The following is a 21,019-nucleotide window of genomic DNA, read 5'->3' on the forward strand; positions in this document are numbered from 1 at the left end:
AATTTTTCACCACTTATATAAAATACAAAATAATTACCTGCAGGTGTCACCAATGCAACCAATTCAAAAATAGAACTTTTTCTCAGTCACATTATCAGCCAGACCTCAAACCAAAACATTAACAGAACTCTGCAGTCATAACGTAGTGGAAGTGTTAGTTTCTGGTCGTGCTACCAACCTAAAGCCGTCTTCCCTTGGTCAAACACAAGGAACTTCTTGTGAAACGATACTATTGGAGTGTTGAGGCAGGCAACATTAAGATCTATGCCGGCCAGCTGGCCCTTATGGACCCCAAGGTCTCTATTTTGAACTTTGCGGTGTTCACATGCACGTTTAGCCATTCCATGTCCATTACAATGCTGGAGCCCTCAGAGGACTTCAGGGTCAGGAAATACCACAAATAGAACCTCTTATAACCTTCCTGACACAACAGGCCTCTATGACCTCCAGGCTCAGAAGTCTGTTGTCATATTTTTGGTTCTTTTGGTAAAGTCACGTAGAAGGAAAATAATAAAATAATATTAATATAGAACAATTACTTTATTATTTCCCTTCTACGTGACTTTACCGAAAGAACCAAGAATATGAATCCCTGCAGTCACGAAAGCTTTAAATCAAAATGTAAGTCTGTTGTCCTCTTCCAATAATGCCGCCAGACTGGACGTATCCGTTTCCCAAGCCGCCACTACTCTGCCGGAGCAGTCCAGCCTGCCCATGAACTCCTGCGTGTAACTCAGGCACTTTCACAAAAGGAAATGTCTCAATGGGTTCTTATTTTATTTAAAGAACACGTGCCTGCACATGGTCAAGACTGGGATTATTTAACTGGTGTTGAGCATTAGTGATGCGACACTTAGGGGCCATCCATTTCGTACGAACGCAAAAATCTGTCAAAACTTGACCCCTCCCCCCCTCCCTGTATACTTTTTACATCCCCCCACCAGCGTACGTACGCTTGACGCCCCCCCCCCAATCCTACAGAACGGCCAATATTTAATCCACGCATAAACGATCAAGGATTAATAATATTAACGTGTTTAAGCAAACAGATAGGCCACCGCCCGCTGCATTATAATCGAGGCTTCACCCCCCCCCCCCCGTTTCCTATGCGAACGCACATCGTCAGTCGACCTCCCCCCCATACGCAAGCTACGCATTTGGGTTAACCCCCCTTCCCCCCTCCATGTGCCCCCCTCCATGCGTACGTACTCAATGGATGGCCCCTTCTTGGCAGCTTTACGATGGCTGGCGTTGTCGGCGTTTGTTTAAGGTGGTGCTCTACAGAATATGGTGGTTCTGATGGAGATGATGCACAGCTGTGCCTCCCCCATTCCAGGATTGCCCAATTCCCAGCAATGGGAGCGACTCCCATGTGATGTCTCAGAGTGAAGCAGTAGGCAGGCGACAGGGCAATGTGATCCACTCCCTTTCTCCACGAAACGATCCACACATCTGCACTTCAATGTCGTGTTCTCTAAATGTTTGCACCATACCCGTTTCATTACATGAAGCGCTAAATGCACTATAACCATTACCAACGCCATCACCTGCTCTCAAGTGAATGTCAAGCACACAGTGACTTCACTGGCAAGATTAACCTCCTTAATGCAGCACTAACTGCTTTGTCTTTAGGATCAGAATTTGCATTTATTTTTACTTAAATGCCGATGCATCTCAAAGCCCCTTACAACACGATCTATAAAACACAAGAGGACTAAGGGCAGAGAGAGAGAGCATGGGGTAAGCACAAAAAAATATAAATTAATATGGGACAGCGCCCACGCACGCACGCACGCACACACACAGAGGTTTTGTGAACGTGTGTACACGCAAGTCTCGCGTACGCAAGTAGAAACCTTGTGTGCGCATGAAGATCTACATCCTTAACTTTAAACTGCGCTCTCCAAGTCACAGAGGACGTGTCTAGCAAACATCGGAAGCACGTGCACCGCACGAAGACCCAACTCGTACTTTAACAGCGGCAAACTGGTGACACGAGAAAGAAGCGCCGTGGGGTGCCGCGAACAATGCGGCTGGGGCGACGCTGACGTAACGCGTGTGAACGCAGGCCGCCACCGCCGCAACCACCACGGGCCGCACAGCTGTGCGGTGGACGGACCTACACACAGCACCGCATGGACTTCAACACCCTCCAGGTGAGCCGTTCCCAACCTGTGGCGCGTGAAGCCCTGCTGGTCCGCAAGGCAAAGGGAAGTGTTTTGCACGCGATTCGTTTCCCAAAAACCCTTACAGGTGGACAGCGGTTGAGGGGGAACCACTGCCGTAATTGCATGTGGATCTCTAGATGATGCACGTGTAAATTTGTGAGGTGTGGACACGTAGTTAGCCACAGCTGCCATTTCACACGGCGCTGCTTTGTGTTTAGATTATTTGACATGTTTTTGTTTCTCGTAATTACATTGCTTACGCTTATATTTGCATCGTTTTATAAGACCGAAACATTTCCGTTCAGAGATCTCCCGGTGAACACTCCATCCAGGATTTGCCTAAGAAACATCACTGGAAGTTGACATAACTACTTTTAAAACAACTCTTGTAAACATCTTAGTTGCACTAACACGACCTGGATAGTGTTATAAAGTTACTCACCGTTTTAGCTTGATGTGCGTTACTGGCATCCGCAAACTGCATCAGGGCTTGATACTGGCTGTTTTTGTTGAAAATTATGATTTTCAGGACTGTGCCGTACTTGGAAAACACCTGCAATAAGACAACAACAGACAGATGCCACTTGTTCAATAAGTCATCAGTGACAAATTTACAATCTGGCTAAATCTCCGCCGAAGAAACATCCGCTATGATTTCTAGAAGTATAGCTTTGCACTAAGAACTTTGAGAGTTGAGGATGTGGTTAGGTTTGTCAACTGCTCGAGCCAGCCGAGTGCGCTAGGACAGAGTTAGCGCGGAGCGGCCGCGGGTCACAGGCGAGGGGAGAGAGCGGCCGTGCATACGCACATGGTGGAGGACCTCCAGGGTGATGGGGTAGAGCAGGTTCTCCACGATGATGTGCAGGATCGGGCTCTGGGGGGCGGCCGAGTTGGTCTCCTCGCTGTCCGAGCCGTTCGCCACCATCATGGCCGCCTGGGCCTTCTGCTCCCGGCGCGCGTGTGCACATTAAGGTGAGTCGCGCAATCGGATCACAGGTGAAGGGTTGGTGTCAGTTTGAGACGTATGAATAACACATTTAAATGTTATTCAACGACTCGGCCCACAATGTCACCAACCTGGGATAGTGCTTGGATGGGTGACCAATACCATGCATAACGATTGCTTTTGTTGCGATCGAAACATCGTGATGTTTTTATTATTTTTTTTATTCACTTTCTTTTCATTTTTGTATTGTTCTTATTTTTTCTATCTACGTGACTTTACCGAAGGAACCATAGACTAGGTGTTATAGGCTACTGTGAGGCTATGTTGTAGCAGAAGGCAGTGGAGCTAGTTGCAATTACTGGCGAAATGTCGTACTCGGATTGTAAATGTTGTGACTTTGCTCTCCAACACACTGGTTAGTGCTGTACTAGTAACGAAGTGGCATGTTCTGTTTACGTGACAACCCTGACTAATTAGCTGTGTCAGGTGGTGACGGGTTTAACGACACATTTTTATTTTAACGCTATCTAACCCGAAAAAAACAGTATTATGGAAACTCCAGTTGTGCTGTACTATGCTCCAACGACGATGCAGGCCGTCTTCACCAACCACACTGACCAGTGTGAAGTACAGTCAATGTACCTCCATGACTCAGGTGGCTTGGAAAGGCCCTCATCCAGTAGTGGATTAACAGAGAACTGTACAATGAGGTTCCAATCACTGTCTAAGCATTATTGATACGGGCTGTACCACGTGTTGGAATGATGGCCGACGCTTCACTCGATGTGACGAGAGCTTCTTCACGACGTGATGGAAGAGGTGGAAGTCCTCAGACTTGACCCCACCATAGGCAACTTGCCGATAGACTAACCGTGCCGCACCCGTTTACACCGCTGGGTGGACAGCGACACGGGCGATTTAAGAAACTCGGCCATTGTTTCGACTGCTTGCGGGGATATCGAATTTGACCCCGTGACCTTCATAAATCGGCAGGAATTAATGCACTTATGAAATGTGTTTTTATACTGTATTCAGATTTATTTAGAGTGACTTGCTTACCTTTTCTCTATTTTGCACTCCTATTGTTTTTGTATTGTTTGTTGTTGAAACTTTCTGATCCACCCCCACTTTACATCTGTGAAAAAGAACTTGATAGATCATCGGATTCCTCCAGTCTAAATTAACATTCTGATTCCGTATTGCGGGCCCGGCGTGTTAGCAAGCGTCACACCGCGTCAGCACCGCTCCCCGCACAATGAAGCGATCGCTCACCGCCTGGTATGCGGAGTTGTCGGTCTTGAGGGACTTGTAAGTGGAGTACTGCACGTAGACGGGCTGGTTGCGCAGCACGGGCGGGTCCGTGCTGTAGAACGTCACGGCCGCCACGGCCGCCTCCTCCGAGGCCATCTCCAGGAACGCCTGAACGCGCCGCAGCGAGAGAGGCCCACGCGCTGTCACGAGTCTGCGCTTTGTGAAACGCGCCGAACGTCTGCCCTCGACTTCGGTGCAACGGAGTGAGCTTAGTGGCAAAAGACACGCCACCAGAAGCGCTAGAATGTTGTTATTATAGGTCTGCCTTGTAATGGCAGTAAAAAAAATCAGCGGCGTATACAGTTTGATTCAAGCAATAAAATTCACTGTCATAATAATCTAAGGTAGACGATGAGTAATCTTTTTCATTAAGCAAAAATCTGTAAACACACTTCCAATTGACACTTGAGCACAGAGAGCTGCTTCTCATTGCAATGAGAGGATTGGGAAATCGCTTTTCGCCAAATATGAAATGTGAACTATGGTGTGTGTGGCTGGAATGGCACTGTAAGTTGACATTGGCTGGATAACCACACTGCCTTAAAAATGAGCTTCTCAAACTCCACTTACAAATACAGAAAGCCTCTACTCGCTGAGTGCAAGGATAAACATGCAAACTAACATTTAAATCACACACCATGGCCATTACCATTGTAACAATACATGAATTATAAACAAATTATCATGCTCACAATAAAAGCACCGAATCGCACACGTAAGCAACAACTGGTTCCAATTTGTGTATGTAGTGCATGTTCTTGTGTACGACGACAATTCATCAAACTGCGAGGGGGAGCGAATCGTTTGCAGCCCTCGCGGTGGGGGCCTGCGAGCAAGGCGGCCGTGGGTGGGGGTGTTATGGAGGGGCGCTCGCCTGGCTCTTGCCCTTCAGCATGAGGATGTTGGTGACTCGGCCGAAAGGGAGCGCCAGCGTCACCACCTCGGCCTCCGTGGCGTTCTCCGGCAGCTTGCGGATGTGCAGCACCTTGGAGGGCATCTCGTCGCTCGAGTCCCCTTTGAACTTCTTGCTCTCGCTGCCCTCGGCTGCAGAGGGCAGCAGTGGTAATTCAGTCTTCACGACAACAACCAGTCGAATTCGCCTATAGATTTCATTTAGCCATTCTCTTAGTCTGGTCAATATAGTAGTCGAAAAAATAAGTCTACTCTTAGTTATTAAATGTTGATCCAACCACAGTCATTATTTACTAAAATAAAAACAACACTTTTGATGACATAGTTTGTATGTTTTAGTGCAGCAATATTTAGAATCGTACTGTAGTATGCTCTGTCTACGCTCCCTACCTTCACCACCCCGCAATGACTAGCGTGAGTATGTCAAACGATACCCACGACCTGTACGGCGCGGGGAGGTCCTCATCCAGCAGTGGATTGAAACATGAACAATGGGCCCTGAGATGTATCAAGGCCAGCCTCCCTATCGCATCGTAACACAGAGACGGCTGATTGTCCCAGGTGCAAAAAAGAGACCACACAAACTGAATCGGTCAATTTAGGCACATTGACCCTTACCAGTGGAGCCATTCTTAGGAGCACTAGCAGAGTAGAGATTATCCGGTCCCCTCTGAAACAAACACAAGTCATTCAAAAAATCCAATTGAAGGCAATCTATTATCGTATAACATAGCAATAAACAGCAATTGCATTACCCATTGTAAACGAATTGAACCATCATCCTTGGTAATGGCAGCAGCAAATATAGATGACACAATTCCCAAATGAGAGGAGCTCCTACTCAAGTCCACACATCATCATCCGCAAATCTGCAATCAACTGGAAGTAATTTGGGCAATCTATGACCCTATTGAACAAGATCATGGATGTTGCTTGCTCAGCTACTCTGTGAAACATGTGGTTAGGAAGCCCACAATCCTTTGTGGGTTCTAACATTCACACCTGACTGGGCTCTGCATCACCTCTTTGGAATTCTGATACTACTGTTAAAATTCCAACCCCCTTGCCGACTTCCCAATTACGGTGAATATGCACACAGATTGCATTCTCTTGACTGTGTCCTCACACAATCTCTCTCCCACCTCTTTCCCTCCTCCCTACATCACTTGCGTGATATATTCACACCAGAGATAGGATGAATGAATTTACAGCTTTGCAATTCCAACCATTATTCTGAGCCATCTTGTATGTATATGTCTCCCAATTTAAAATATATTTCAAACCACTATTACCTGCACTAAATCTCAAATACTTAGTTTCGGGGCCAATAAGTGGTTCAATATTCAGACTTCTCATTGTGTAAACACAACAATCTCGGAATTTCCCATGTGCCAGGTCAGTAATGCATGATTTTGTCGAGTTCCCTGAGGCAATGAGACATCTATTTTATTTATCGGTCATGAAAGTGGTGCGGTGTTCGGCTAGATTCACTCCCATGGCTGTTTAACTTGATATTCTCCCCCCATCATTGCCTTCCGTTTCAAAGAAATGTCTTTTACAATTCTCCAGCTCAAGAATTGATTTCATGGAAGTTTCTGGCCCATAAATGTCAACAAGAGTACAAAGCAGATAAACGAGAAACAGCGCTTTGAATTCACGGATCAACTTAACACGTGTTCTCGGAGGCCATTAGAAGGCTCATAGATCTCTTCGCAAGACAGACACCAGACTGGAGGATTAATTGTAACTACAATGACAGACGCTGCATTATAATTGTTAAAGTATAAGAGCAGGACTTGGAAGCTGAAATTTGGTGAGGAAAAGCATTTATCAACGTGTCTAAAGAAGACGGTGTTCAGCCACTGGATGTTTCCTGCCATGACACGGTGGACAAATGACCGACAAAGAATTGGGAACAAATGCAAATTGTGCGTAGAGATCCGGAGAGAGACACGTGCTGCAGTGTCGCCACGAGATCAGCTACTAGGAGGAAGACCTGAAGCTGGATGGTGGGATACATCAAAGAGCAGAGCTCGAAGGCTGGGTGCCCACTTTACAACTATGGCATCGAGCAGAAGGAAGTGGTCGCCAAGGTGCGATGGCACGGGCAGCAGCAAGGTCAGGACTACAGCTGGCGGAAGTCACGGCGTGGAGCTCGCGCACCAGACGTCAACCGTGCAGCGAATGCAGAGGAGTACTTGTCCTGTATCATCTAGAAAAACGATACCATGGCAGGCTGGGGTGAAATCTACACAAATGACCATTATGACCTTTTGCGCTTGTAGTTTTAATACGTTACAATGTGGGTTACACACACTCCGTGACTTTAACAAATCAAAAGCTCTGGTGTAGAAATTAGTTACCTTTGAACCAGCAGGTGATCCCATATCTGATCGACTATTGCTAAAACACACACATGGCACAAAAAAAATCAGAAAACTACAATTAATGGCCTGCATAGGCATCAGTACAAACATAATCACGCACCACTAGTATCACGAACACTGCATAACAACAGATGGTATCTATACAGAACTGTAAGAGGCTGACGTTAATGTTAATAGCCCCGGTTCTGAAAGAGGATAACTGCCCAAAACATTAGCCTCCTGAACATTGGCGAAACAATTCGCATGCCTCACTATTTAATGACTTGCAACGCTTGAGCTGTCAGCTTGACTGACGAATCAATACTTGATCATTGGTTCTTTACCCTTCTATCTGGCAACAAAACTGACACCTTTTTACAAGGAGTCATGTTTGCATAGACCGCAATACCTGCAGTCATAATACAAACAAAAGAACATAACTCTGATAATGTGCACTGTCCTTAAAGTTGATTGATCCACACCCGAGACAGCTTTCCTTAGAGCCTAGTCTCACATGGGTTGGACCAGATGACGCCAAAAGGCGCACAACTCAAAGACAATGCACCATCAGAGTATGAGAGCTCGGGGCAAGCATCTACACTATGGGAACCTCATTTGCCAGTAAAAATATGATAATTGGTTCTTTACCCTTCTATCTGGCAACAAAACTGACACCTTTTTACAAGGAGTCATGTTTGCATAGACCGCAATACCTGCAGTCATAATGCAAACACTAGTCCGGAGATTTGTAGGAGAGATCTGCTAATCACGAAAGATATTTGTCACCATTCCCTGAGAGGCGAGAGACAAGATCAGTGGCAGCTCACGCCAACAATGGGTGTAGTAGGGCGGGTCTCATCACTGCTCTGGCGCTCCTGAGCCTGTGGTGGACATTCCACATTCCTATGGACGGCAGGGAAGTAAGTCTCTCTCTCGCTCTCTTTGGGACAAACACTTGTACCGTTTTGTTCGCTCCATTAACCCGAAATAATATCAGCACATCTCCACGCATGCCCACATAAGTGGTGCCTCGCCCACAGCCCGTACCACACGTGCAGTGTCTCACACACAGCCCGTACCACAGTCTCACACACAGCCCGTACCACACGTGTGGTGTCTCACACACAGCCCGTACCACACGTGCAATGTCTTACACACAGCCCGTACCACACGTGCAATGTCTTACACACAGCCCGTGTGACAGTCTCACACAGCCCGTACCACACGTGTGGTCTCACACAGCCCGTGTCACACGTGTGGTGTCTCGCACACAGCCCGTGTGACAGTCTCACACAGCCCGTACCACACGTGTGGTCTCACACAGCCCGTGTCACACGTGTGGTGTCTCGCACACAGCCCGTGTCACAGTCTCACGCACAGCCCGTGTCACAGTCTCACGCACAGCCCGTGGCGCCTCCTCCTCCCCCTCCTCACCCGTCCATGTCCATGGCGGTGCGGGGCCTCACGGCAGCAGCAGCAGCAGCGACAGCGGCAAATGGCGGCCGACCAAAGACGCCGTCGATTCGGGGCACGCGGAGAGGCGGCGCGCCGATTCCTGCGCGCTGGCGGCAGCCACCAGGCCGCCTCAGCGCGGCTCAGCGCGGCCTCGTTCGTCGGCCTCGTTCGTCGGCTTGCCGAGCTCGGCGACGAAGAGCCGCAGGAGAGAGAAGAGAGAGAAGAGAGAGACCCGCGCTGTCGGCAAGCGTCGCGCGGCTGGGCGAGCTCCGAGCTCACGCGGTGGCGCGACAGCCGCCGTGAAATCGATTCCCGGATCTGTCGTTGTGATGATGAGTTGAGGGGGGGGCTAGACACGCGGGACCCCCTCCCCTCCTCCCCCCGTTACCTCCCTCCCCTCATCCCCCCGTTATCCCCCTCCCCTCATCCCCCCTCCCCCCGTTACCCCCTCCCCCCGTTACCCCCCTCCCCCCGTTACCCCCCCTCCCCCCGTTACCCCCTCCCCTCATCCCTCCTCCCCCCGTTACCCCCCACCCCTCCTCCCCCCGTTACCCCCCCTCCCCTCATCCCCCCTCCCCCCGTTACCCCCTCCCCCCGTTACCCCCCCTCCCCCCGTTACCCCCTCCCCTCATCCCTCCTCCCCCCGTTACCCCCCCTCCCCTCCTCCCCCCGTTACCCCCCTCCCCTCATCCCCCCTCCCCCCGTTACCCCCTCCCCTCATCTCCCCTTCCCCCGTTACCCCCCTCCCCCCGTTACCGCCCTCCCCCCGTTACCCCCCCTCCCCCGTTACCCCCTCCCCTCATCCCTCCTCCCCCCGTTACCCCCCTCCCCCCGTTACCCCACCCCCCTCCCCTCCCCCCGTTACCCCCCTCCCCTCATCCCTCCTCCCCCCGTTACCCCCTGCCCCCGTTACCCCACCCCCCTCCCCTCCCCCCATTACCCCACCCCCCAGCGCCACACGGGGCCCGTCAGGGGCGCGCCGCCAGTGACACGGGCGGGGACTGGAGGCGCGAAGCGGCAACCGCGAAGCAACAAAACACAATTACACTGTCACACGCGCGTGTGGGGGGGGGGTCACACGGCGCGACACGCGTGGGGGGGGGTCACTGTCACACGGCGCGACTCGTGTGGGGGGGGGGGTCACACGGCGCGCTGTAGCTGATTGGTGTCTACTTTGCGGTTGTCAGATTTTGTCGGTTTCCGATGTCAGTGTCACGGGGGCTGATCGTGTGCTCCGGTGGAACACGACAGACGCACAACTTGTGTTGCTTTTCACTCTTAAGTTCAGTTTTCGAAAAAACACATTCCTCCTGCGGAGGGAGCTGGTAGGAACGTTGGGTTGCTCGGTCAATGGCCAGGGTCAACGGCGGCGTGGTGTATTCCGCAAACATGCCCGACTGTGAGGGCGGGCACAAGCCGGCGTGAGTAGGTTAAACGTTGAGTTTTATAAGGGCACCACGGGGTGACCAGCCCCTCCCCACCCCTCCCACCCCTCACCCAGCCCCACCCTCGCCACCCAGCCCCTCCCCACCCTCCCCTCTCCACCCAGCCCCACCCCTCCCATTTTTGGATGCACGACGGACGGACACAATAATCCCCTGTGGGCTGGTGTCACCAGGTGGTTCCTACCAGTATCACTCGATCCTGCATTCATCCACCTCTTTCGTTCATTAATTTTATCTCGATCCGCCCTTAATACTGCCCCTGCACACATCAACTGCTTTGTGTTGCGTAACAAACCACGGAATACTTATTTAAAGCCCGACTTTCCAGCTTTCTCTATTCAGTTTTTCAATAAGTCCCTGTGAGGCAGCTTACCATTTACTAGTTAACAACAACTGCAAACCTAAGACATTCTTGATTCCATCTATTCCCACACAAAAGTAACGCAATGACGTGTGGCTATGCCGTCGTCGCGTACGACTATGACGTCACTGCGCACAGTTGCGTCTGCACGCTTGGCGCGCCAACGTCATCACGTACCGAGGGAGCGGCATTGCCCGCGCGGTGACGTCATGCAGACGCGCCGGCGTGACGACAACAGCGGCGCGTGCCTTGGCGGAAGTTAATGTCCTGACGTCATCACGCACCGTAAAGCCGAATGCAAGCGCTGACCTGACGTCATCACGTACCGCGCCTCCTCGTGTCGGTGCTGCTGCGTTGACGTCACCACGCACGGCGGCGCGTCCTCCAGTGCGTGCCCCTGAGCTGCACGTGTGCACAGTGCGCGGCTCTCGTCAAGACGCGGGGACAGCAGCAGCAGCAGCTGCCGCAGCAGCAGCAGAGAGACGCCGCCTGCAGCGCGCGGAGTTTGCCGCACGAGGAGCGCCGAGCTCGCTCAGCCGCTCGTTCGTAGCCACCTCAGCGCGGTGACACACAGCGCCCCCCCCTCGCCCTTTGACCCACATAGGGGAGTGAGTCTGCGACCCCTGGGGAGAGGCAGTGTGTGCGTGTGTCTCTTGAGGCTCAGAGTCCCATAACTCCTCCACTCACAAGTCTCCGTAGTCCTTACTCCCTCCACTCCTGCGCAATGCTGCCCAACACAAGGTGAGTGCGATGCCCTCTCGTCCATGGCTGTGTATGCGTGTGGACCATTGCGTCTCCTCCTCCTCCTGTCTCCTGACCGCCATCAGCTGTTGTGCTAGTCCGGTCTGTGTGCGTCTTTCTAACACCATCGGCCGTGTTGATCATCTGCTGACAGTCGTGCGGTGGCTGCCTCGCACGCTGACAGCGGCCAGCTCTGTCCTGTCAGTCGATAGTTGCCGGTCTGTGTCCCGTCAGCTGTGCGCCGATGGGCCGTGCACTCCGGTGTTGTCCTCCACGTGTCTCAAACTTCAACCTCTAACAAGCAAGTTGGTGATGTTGCATTGGCAGTGACACACAGCCAACAACCACTCGACACATTCGTCAGTGACAGTGCCTTAAAAGAGTAAAATATAACATGCGACGTGTTGGGCAGCGGCACTGATGATGGTATAAAGAGAGGCGATAGAGATGGATAACAGTTGGTGATTGCACTTTACACAATGGGGCCTGATTCGAATGCGGATCTTTATGTGTTCTGAAAGCAGTTTTTCAATAGACGTATGTACCTCCCATCAATAAAACAAATATGCATTGCTAAATAAACTTATTCCAAGTCAAGTTATAAGGGGCCGTCCATAAATGACGTCACGCACCTAGGGGGGGGGGTCAGACGATGTGTGATGGGGGGGGTGGAGAAATGTGACGTCACATCAAAATGCGCAACTTTAAATAAATATAGACAACACGTTCTACTTAATTAAATATACTTTTAATAAATGTTTTCTCCTACAACATCAGAGTGCAGCGCCACATTAAATACGCACTACAATGACAATCGTTTAAAGCGATTTGAAGCATGTTTTTTTTTTGGGGGGGGGTCAAAAAATCGTCCAAAAATCGTCCAAAATCGCATGACGTCATTTATGGACGGCCCCGAAGATGTTGCTGACACACTGCATTGTGGGAATATTTATTCTTGTGAGTTTCAGGGTCAAGCCACTTGGCGATGCTTTCCTGCGCCCATTCACCATTCAATAGCAGGGAGCGTGTCTCTAGCCCCGTGTGTTTGATTTATTTAATGATGTCCAGTATTTATTATTCCTACTTTGTGTTGATTTATCTTGTTTTTGGGACATATTTGTTAGATACTGTGTAGAACTAAAACGGACCGTGGGACAATTTTGAAATGCTGTTAATAGGGCTGTCACGATGCCTCAATTCATTTATTGATTTCCATTCTCTAAGCTCAAAATGCATGCATAGAATCGTAGAATATACCTATTATAAGTGATGATGTGGGTGAAAGGTCTGTGAGTAAAGAAATGCGTGTACTAGACTGGCAATGTGAACACTTTTATCAGTCAGGCCCCCTGTTATCCGTGTTGTTGTTGTGTCACACTTGATTTTTATGGCTCAATGTGGAACATTCCTGAAGAAAATATAAATATTTTTAAATATTAAAATAAATATTGACAATTCCACCCACGCCAAGGCCATGTGGTAAAACCTGCTGTGGTGAGCGATGTTGCCCTGAAGATGCGATCAGGATCACTCTTGCAGATTAGGCTATCCTGGTCTCTTAAATTCTCACCTGGGCAAACAAAATTTAATGTATCTTAATACCTGCAAGTAGTGCTGGGCTAGTATACGGTTGTTAATTTAGTTTTTTTTGCATTTTCAGTTATCACACGCGATAAACATGATCTGTTTGCCGCATGTAGCAATGTTTAACAATAAGGATTAAAGGTCCCAGCTTTGTGTGTGTGTGTCTTGGTGATGGAGCAGTTGTGGAGAGAGTGGAGAGTTTCCCATACCTGGGAAGTATGCTTATGACCAGCACCGGTTTGATAGTAAGAGGTCTCACTCCGAATCAGTCTGGGCAGCCTTATCTTTTCATCGGCTGCGCAATACTGTGTGGAAGCCACCTGGTATGTCGCTCCACACGAAGCTTCGGGTCTCCTCGGCCAGAGTCATGCCCTCCCTTGTCTATGCTTGTGAAACGTGGACCCCACTAATAGAACATCTGCACCAGTAAGACACATTCAGGCTGGCATGCTTACAATCCATCCTGGGTTTAACCAGGCTGGATTGTGTGAGGAGCTCACAAATCCATTAAAGGTCTGGACACATTCCCATCAGTGAGCTCCTCTGGCAGGCAAGGCTGCATTGGCTGGGTCATGTAGCCCACATGCCCAGCCACCGCATGCCTAAGCAGCTTCTGTTTGGCTGCATAGAGGGCGCTAAATGGGCATGATATGAGCTGGAGAAGAGACGGACTGATGCGGGTTGAGAGGATGGGGAGCTGAGTGGACTTGTTGACGACTGGTAACAGTGGTATCAAGATTGGCCTCTATGGAGGAGACTCGTGAAGGACGCTGCTACTGGGCAGTTGGAGGCAGTCGCCCTCCAGCAACAACGGAGGGCAGAGGAGCGACGCTCACAACAACGAGCGGAGCACCGGGCGGCGAAAATATAACAAGTTGGCACAGTAGGGTTTACAGCTGGTGCATCTACCAGTCATCTCAGGCAGCCATCCCATGGCACCTGGGTCTGTCCCGAGACCTGTCAGCGAGCCTTCGACACTTCACGTGGCCTCAAAGTGCACCTGGCCTGGCACAGGCTTGGTATTGGTTAGAATAAACAACGAGATGACAGGTGATCCCTTTCACTGGTGCACTGTGATGGCTGCCACAATGACCAAACATACCCGAATGTGCCCAGCTGTTTGAACCTTCCTACATGCTCATCTGATCAACAATGATTGATACCATGATATTTTAACGCAATAATCATTCTGAAAACGATAATTTCTACACTGATAGTGCATTAACAACCATAGGCTAAATCCTGACTTAAAGCTTTCGTGACTGCAGGAATACATATTCTATGGGTCTTTCGGTTAAAGCCACGTAGATAGAAAAATAATAAAAAATATCACGACGTTTCGATCGCAACATAAGCAATCGTCTTCAGGTGAGAGACGATTGCTTGTGTTGCGATCGAAACGTCGTGATATTTTTTCTTATTTTTCTATCTACGTGGCTTTACCGAAAGACCCATAGAATAACCAGAGGCTAGCAGTTGTCTAGATTAAATAGTCAAATTCAGCTAGAAACTGAACTATTCCACTCAATTTAAACTATAATAATACTTGACCTGTTAAACAACACAATAGTCTTATGTAGTTGATCAACTACGATTTGCCCACATTTATGTTTTGGTCTTTTTTCAATATATAAATGTTCTATGTTAAATATATCTAGTTAATCAAAATTAACATCATGGTATTCCATTGTGGTTTAAATGTTTGGCCGCGTCAGATAGGTAAATATGGATAGGGAAAAATCGCTCGAAGAGGAAATTTGGGCTTTGTAAAGAGACCAGTGCTGTGATTATCACGCTGAACTCACGATTGGAAGGGTTTGAGTTTGAATCCTGGTCAAGGATCAACTCTGTCTATCCCTAAATCGCGACAGTTCGTTGAATCGCCGAGGGGAGGTACATCGTCGCACAACCAATACACCCCTTGTGGGCAGCAGTGGCCATGTACGAATGGAATGGTTGTCAATTACAATGATTCTGCGGCGCTGCAGATAGACACCTCTCTGTGCAGGGTAAAGATATATATATTGTGATGAGGAGTGAAAAGCTGCGATGTGACGAGGCGTCTGGTGATCTTGTGGCGCTGCACGCCCTTGACATTGTGTGCAAAGTCAGACGTGTCCCGTCGCCCGGCGTTTCCACTGACCTCTGTGCAGGATTGGGCTCGTGTGCTTCTATTTTTAGCTCTCATAGGTGCAATTGTGGATCTCATTCCAGTTTTTATTTTTTATAGAGAAGGGGGGTGGTTTTAATTGTATCTGCATTTATTAATCCAAGCGTAATCTACGTTTTTGTTTATTGATGTATTTTAAACTAGTAAGTGTATATTAAACTGTTTTTTAGTTCATGCAACATTCACAAGTTTTCCCACTTTTTGTGTGAGCAGGTGTAGGGATAATGTGTGTAGCCTTTAATGAACAATAATGTGAGTGTACTCACGCTTACTGCCACACATTTCTTAAATTGAGTCTTGGCATGATTTAAAATATATTTCTGAACTCGAAAGACTAGTATATCATGATATTGAATTCATTCCATAGCTTAAATAATCTTTAAAGATGGTCCTGCGTTGGGATGTTTGGCCTCTAACCAAGACATGCTTTTAGCTATTGGAGGGAACCAGGGAACCCCATGCAGAGCAGGGAGGGAGAACGTACAGACTCCACGTAGATATGCGCCCATGTCAGCAATCAAACCCAGGTCCTTCTTGTTGTGAGGCACAAGTGTTACCACTGTTTCCACTCTGCCACCCAAAAGCCCTAATTTCTCATAACGATAGAAAGACATTACAGGGGAGAACATTTTTTGTCCGATTTATATGAAGGAGGTGGGTTAGATATGCTTAGTGAAGGATGGAGGACAGGGAATGTTTACATTGTGCCACGCTGAGCAAGTGCACTCAGACGAGTTAATCTCAGAAGTTGTGGCAGCCATCTCCCCAAACTATCATGTGTTACCAATGCACACTCTCGGCATGGCTATTGTCACCTGGAGGAGGCAGCTCCAGAGTAAAACGTTACATGATGATGAAGACAAGCGTGGCTGCATGCGCAAACACACGTCTTTTATTAATTTTTACATTTTCACTGGATTTTTCATTTAATTTTTGACCGACTACCTAACGTCTACTTTCACGGTTAGATTTAGTTGGCACATATTACATGTATTAATGTTTTTATCTTGTTTGTGCTGTTCATTTTGCCTTTACTGCCGATTGGAGTTCACCAGTCATGTAACACATCTCTCCCTGTGTCCTGAGACCTGTTACAGGTTCTTAGCGATTGATAAGTAAAAATTGTGGATTTAATCCAGCATAGTAAAAAAAAACCCTTGCTGAATTTAAAAGTCCGTGTTTGTGATCTGTGTGCAATATTTTCACTGACTCTCAGATGTCATGGGCAACAGACACTTCCAGCACACTTTTAAATCTGCCCTGGTACCATTGGCTGATCTGGAAGCGTTCCACCGCTCTTGCAGTTGCTAAGCGGTTGAACACTCTTCGTCTGTGTGCATTGGCATGACTACCTGGCTGAAACTTCCTCAAAAAGAATGATTAAATTCCAATTCATTAGCATTTGAATAGGAATTTAAACACCATTTCACTAATGGCGTGACCCAATTCTAGCCGAAAATTAGTTTTTAAATGTCGAAATTTATTTTAGCACCATGTTAAACAAATTGTGGATAACTTGTGGCTAAAAATGTGATGAATTTGTTCCACGACTCCACTTTTCCACAAAAACTGCATATAATAGGAATGCTGTTCTACAGTGCAGGATGGGAAAACCGCGGATAATATGAAGTACTCGCCTTCTGCCCGTCCAAGGACGGGTGTATTTCAGTAAATCTGAAACTTGCAAGTGAAAAGCAGAGTGCGACATGATGTTCATTGCATCAATTCGTGGGCAATTTGTAAGGCCGCGGTGACACAGATTTATTTCATTTGAAGGTTATAATACCTTGTTCATCACGACGTCCTTTTTACTTCTATGTATCAACAGCGTGACGGAGATCGCGTGACGTGAGGGTTGTAAGTTGACGCTGAGGAGGGGGGAGGAGGCGCCTCGCCCCCCCCCCATGTGGAGTGACGTCACCCGCTAATTAATATTAATGGTGGGGGGGGGTCCATGTGGTGGATGTCACCTGGTCATGAGTATTAATGAGGGGGGCTGGTCGACGTGGAGTGACGTCACGCGCGGGACACACAGACATTCTTGGCTCATTGTAGTAGTAAATAGGGCCATGGGTAATAGGGGTTTTTGCAGACCTAACAACTCCTGTGGATAATGAGTCCCAGATAATGGGGTTCAGGATAAGAGGCGTTCTACTGCACATATATTACTGGGAAGTTTCAACCAAATTGCCAGTATTAGCACACGACAGTTAATTTTTCATGCAAGTCATACAACATATAGTGGTAAGATTAGTGGTGAGGATTCAGATATGGAAATGTACATGCAGGTGTACGTTAGCCAGCTTACAATTATTATGCTTTATAACATGAAATATCCAGCTGGATAACATCTATTAACCTTCGAGAATTATGTTAGTTGTAAACTTATATTGCTTGGTAAAACAAATCTCACAGTGTGCTTGATAAAAGAAAACCTCACTGTCATCACCACCTCGTATTTCTTACTGAGAATGAGTACAATATTCCAACAGGGATGCAGCCTGTAATTCCTGAAACGAAGCTCTCACTGCCCCATTCCTTGTTGTGTTTAAAACTTTACCTCGCGGTGTTTATGAAAATAAATCTTTTGCTAGAGGCTCATTCCAGATGGAACAATGCACAAAACGTGTAGTCACGTGGTGTAAATCCTTGCATAATATTTGCACTGCAGTTTCATAGGAAATGCACACTGCCCAAGGTAGGGAAAACAGATCATTAGATATGCAGTGGGTTATTGTTTGATTTAGTGCATTTAAGGTACTTATGCAAATAGTGTTGGGTGATTAATTTCAAAATAAGCCCATTACTCAAGGCTGAATTAGTCTACTTCTTTGTGTCCTTGTTAATAAATTACAGCAGTGTCAACTTTACTAGGCACTGTTTATTTTTCAAAATACTTTTACTGGCCAGATGGATAATCATGTTACTAAAACAACACAGGTGATTGTAAAAAGACTCAACACATCCCTCGACAACACTGTGACCTTAAAAGGAAAAAAATATGAGGCAACATTTTGGGAAATGTCCTTTTTTCTTTGCACGATGTATGTGCAATGAAGAAGGCCGTTGCCTGAAACATCGACTATGTCATGATCCTTCTCAACAGCCCAATGTATGTGCTATGAAGGGCCATTGCCCGCACTACGGCCTCATTGTTTGTTTCACGGTGGTAGTAGATGAGGCTGCAAGTGGTGCGTAGAATCACGGCCCTCTGTGCTCTGTTGAGTTTTGTCGGGCAGCCGTGGGCTACTTATTGCAAGCGCCGGGAGTTTTCTTGTCTGCGCCTGTCGGCACCGTTTCCGATGTTTTCGCGATAACCACGGAGCCCCGACACTGATCGCTACAAAATCTGCCATCCAGCTTTCCAGATTCAGGGCGAGACGAGCACTACAATAACTATTACAGAGCTGACCTTGGGCTGCTCAACAGCAGTGATAGCGTAGAGGGGTGGTGAAGTGGGTGCGGGGGGGTGAGCTCCTGCCAGGGGGAATGGGGTTGTTGGACCAGCGATGCGTGGGAGGGGTGAGCGCCGATCCCCGTGCAAGGCAGCAGCTTAATACAATGCAAATGAAGGTGCAGCCCTGCACTGTAATGCCCATGGCACTGCTGGCAGAAGGACCAGCACTAGATAAGAGACTCTCTCTAGAGCTATTCTGGAGCTACTCTTCCGCGCTTAGAAGAGGTGAAAGTGCCCACACTTTATCCCGCCACACAGGATCTGCCGATCGACTAAATGTGTTGTCATCCCGGGAGGTCGCACCGGTGACCTGGATTGCAAGTCCAGGTCGCTAACCATTACATCGCAGCAGAATACCTACTAAAGTACCATGATTACAGTTTCAAGGTTATAGCCTCGGAGGCTCCATTAATGGACTGGTTTGGAAGCTTGCTATTACTCATACAAGTCCTGGATTATTTTTATTTGAGATATAAATTGCAGTGGGTTTGAGAGGAGGACATAATTGCAGTGATCACTTGTTTTGTTATTATAATTTTCTCATCAATGCAACCAACCACCCATCAGCCATCTTTCTCCCTGCAACCTTGCCATGCAAGGGCTCTGTTGAACCGTTTTCTCACTGGACGAGGTCATTCAGCGGACTTCCAGGCCACACTGCAAATGCGGACAGCTGCAGACTGTGCTGTGGAGGAGGAGCAGGGTTGCCCTCTGACCAAACTGGATGGAGGCCTGAGAGCGCCGACATATGCAGACGATATGCCCTGGCTCAGCCAAGCAGAGTGCTCGGGTTTCCATCTCTGAGCTAAACATCTCCCAGCGCGGCGGTGGAAATAATGGCCTGGTTTTGTTAAATCTCCCATATCTATTCACCCAGTGGTATACATATGGACACGCCACAGTGCGTTGATTGGCAGGTTGCGCGTGGCTAGCACGGAAGTGTAGGGCAAAGGCCCTCGAGAGGGAGCACCCTTGACCTCCCTCTTGTGGATGCCGTTCTGCCAGTAATGGGGTGGGCAGGCACTTGTGGTGCTGCACCTGATCATTGCCACATTTAATCAAAGTTCATGCCACCAGCAGAAACGATTGAAGTTAACGCAATTCCATTTTTGAAAATGGCAAGCTACTCAAATTATTTGAATATAAAACTGGGCAGTTTTGGGTCAAGTATGTAGAACTATTTGTACAACTCATGCTTGGAAAGCCTCATGGCCCCTGTAGAGCCGAGCACACAGAGTGCTGTCTGTACCTGTCGAGATGGATAATCTTGACCTTTTCATAATTCAGAACCCATTGCCTTGCTTATGGCAATTATTTTTTTATGTCCACATTGAACCCCCCACCCCTACTAGATTCAAGTACGTACATTGTATCTGTACCCCATCAGGAATATGTTGCTAGTAGGACTTATTGCTAAGAGATAAGGTTAGCCGTGTTTCCATCCTGTAAGCCAGGGGTTCTCATGCGTTTGATTAGTCCGACGTCTTTAGGTAACTGTGGCTTGGCCCCCCGGAGTGAACAGCCTGGGTTTTGTAAATCTTTGTAGAAGTACAAAACATTGACTCCCCTGCTCTTTCGCACTCCACAAGGTGACTGGGAGGCTCTTATTCATTCTAGGCATGTGCTGCCTCTACTTTCCAGTGATTTCATGAACTGCCACAGTTTAGGGTCCGGATTCGATTCAAGAATCAATTATTTATCGCGTCGTGTTTACGACTTTGTTGCTATTGTCCCTCATACTCTCTCGTGCCTCATGCCTGAGCACCTCATTTGCCCATAACTTGCGCATTCATAATTTGATTCATGTATCATGAGCATGATTTTTTATTTAAATCTTGAATCTATTAAATATCACATGTTCGTGCAGTCATATAGCTGTTGTCACCCTTTAGAAAGTTACCAAGGCCCTGAAGGGGGAGCTTAGTAGAGCTGTTGAGAGCCTCTGTTAACATGACAACATCATCATTGATGTGGACAGGTCGGTGCGAGTAGCTGTGTGGTGAGAGAGCTCAGCTCACACTGCAGGGTTGCCAGCTTTAAAAGAGCTTGGTTAGTTGATGTATCCCTTTTCCCACCATTGGGGGTTAGTAACACAGCTACCAC

The 21,019-nt window shown here is 48.1% G+C and overlaps 2 protein-coding genes across 6 annotated transcripts in view; one reads left to right on the forward strand and one right to left on the reverse strand.

The window, feature by feature from the left end:
• Positions 1–9,523, reverse strand: part of LOC144726812 (polypyrimidine tract-binding protein 2-like) — a 34,802-nt gene extending 25,279 nt beyond the window's left edge. For 3 of the 5 annotated variants that reach the window (XM_078605742.1, XM_078605741.1, XM_078605738.1), the window contains exons 1-7: positions 9,138–9,523; positions 7,701–7,740; positions 5,956–6,007; positions 5,300–5,469; positions 4,387–4,533; positions 2,977–3,111; positions 2,611–2,721 (exon numbers count right to left, since the gene is read on the reverse strand). In XM_078605742.1, coding sequence (XP_078461868.1) covers positions 2,611–2,721; positions 2,977–3,111; positions 4,387–4,533; positions 5,300–5,469; positions 5,956–6,007; positions 7,701–7,740; positions 9,138–9,151 — 669 coding nt within the window. In that variant the 5' untranslated portion in view covers positions 9,152–9,523. Of the gene's footprint in view, positions 1–2,610; positions 2,722–2,976; positions 3,112–4,386; positions 4,534–5,299; positions 5,470–5,955; positions 6,008–7,333; positions 7,550–7,700; positions 7,741–9,137 lie in introns of all 5 variants that reach the window. The other 2 variants (XM_078605743.1, XM_078605740.1) reach the window with 2 other exon arrangements.
• A 1,786-nt stretch (positions 9,524–11,309) lies between these two features.
• The window catches only part of HSDL2 (hydroxysteroid dehydrogenase like 2), a 60,381-nt gene continuing 50,671 nt past the window's right edge, over positions 11,310–21,019 (forward strand). Inside the window, exon 1 of the mRNA XM_078605744.1 lies at positions 11,310–11,705. Within this exon, the coding sequence (XP_078461870.1) occupies positions 11,689–11,705 (17 nt within the window). The 5' untranslated portion in view covers positions 11,310–11,688. The remainder of the gene's footprint in view (positions 11,706–21,019) is intronic.

The sequence above is a fragment of the Lampetra planeri genome, chromosome 24, assembly GCF_965212315.1.
Source record: "Lampetra planeri chromosome 24, kcLamPlan1.2.h2, whole genome shotgun sequence".
Classification (NCBI taxonomy): domain Eukaryota; kingdom Metazoa; phylum Chordata; class Hyperoartia; order Petromyzontiformes; family Petromyzontidae; genus Lampetra; species Lampetra planeri.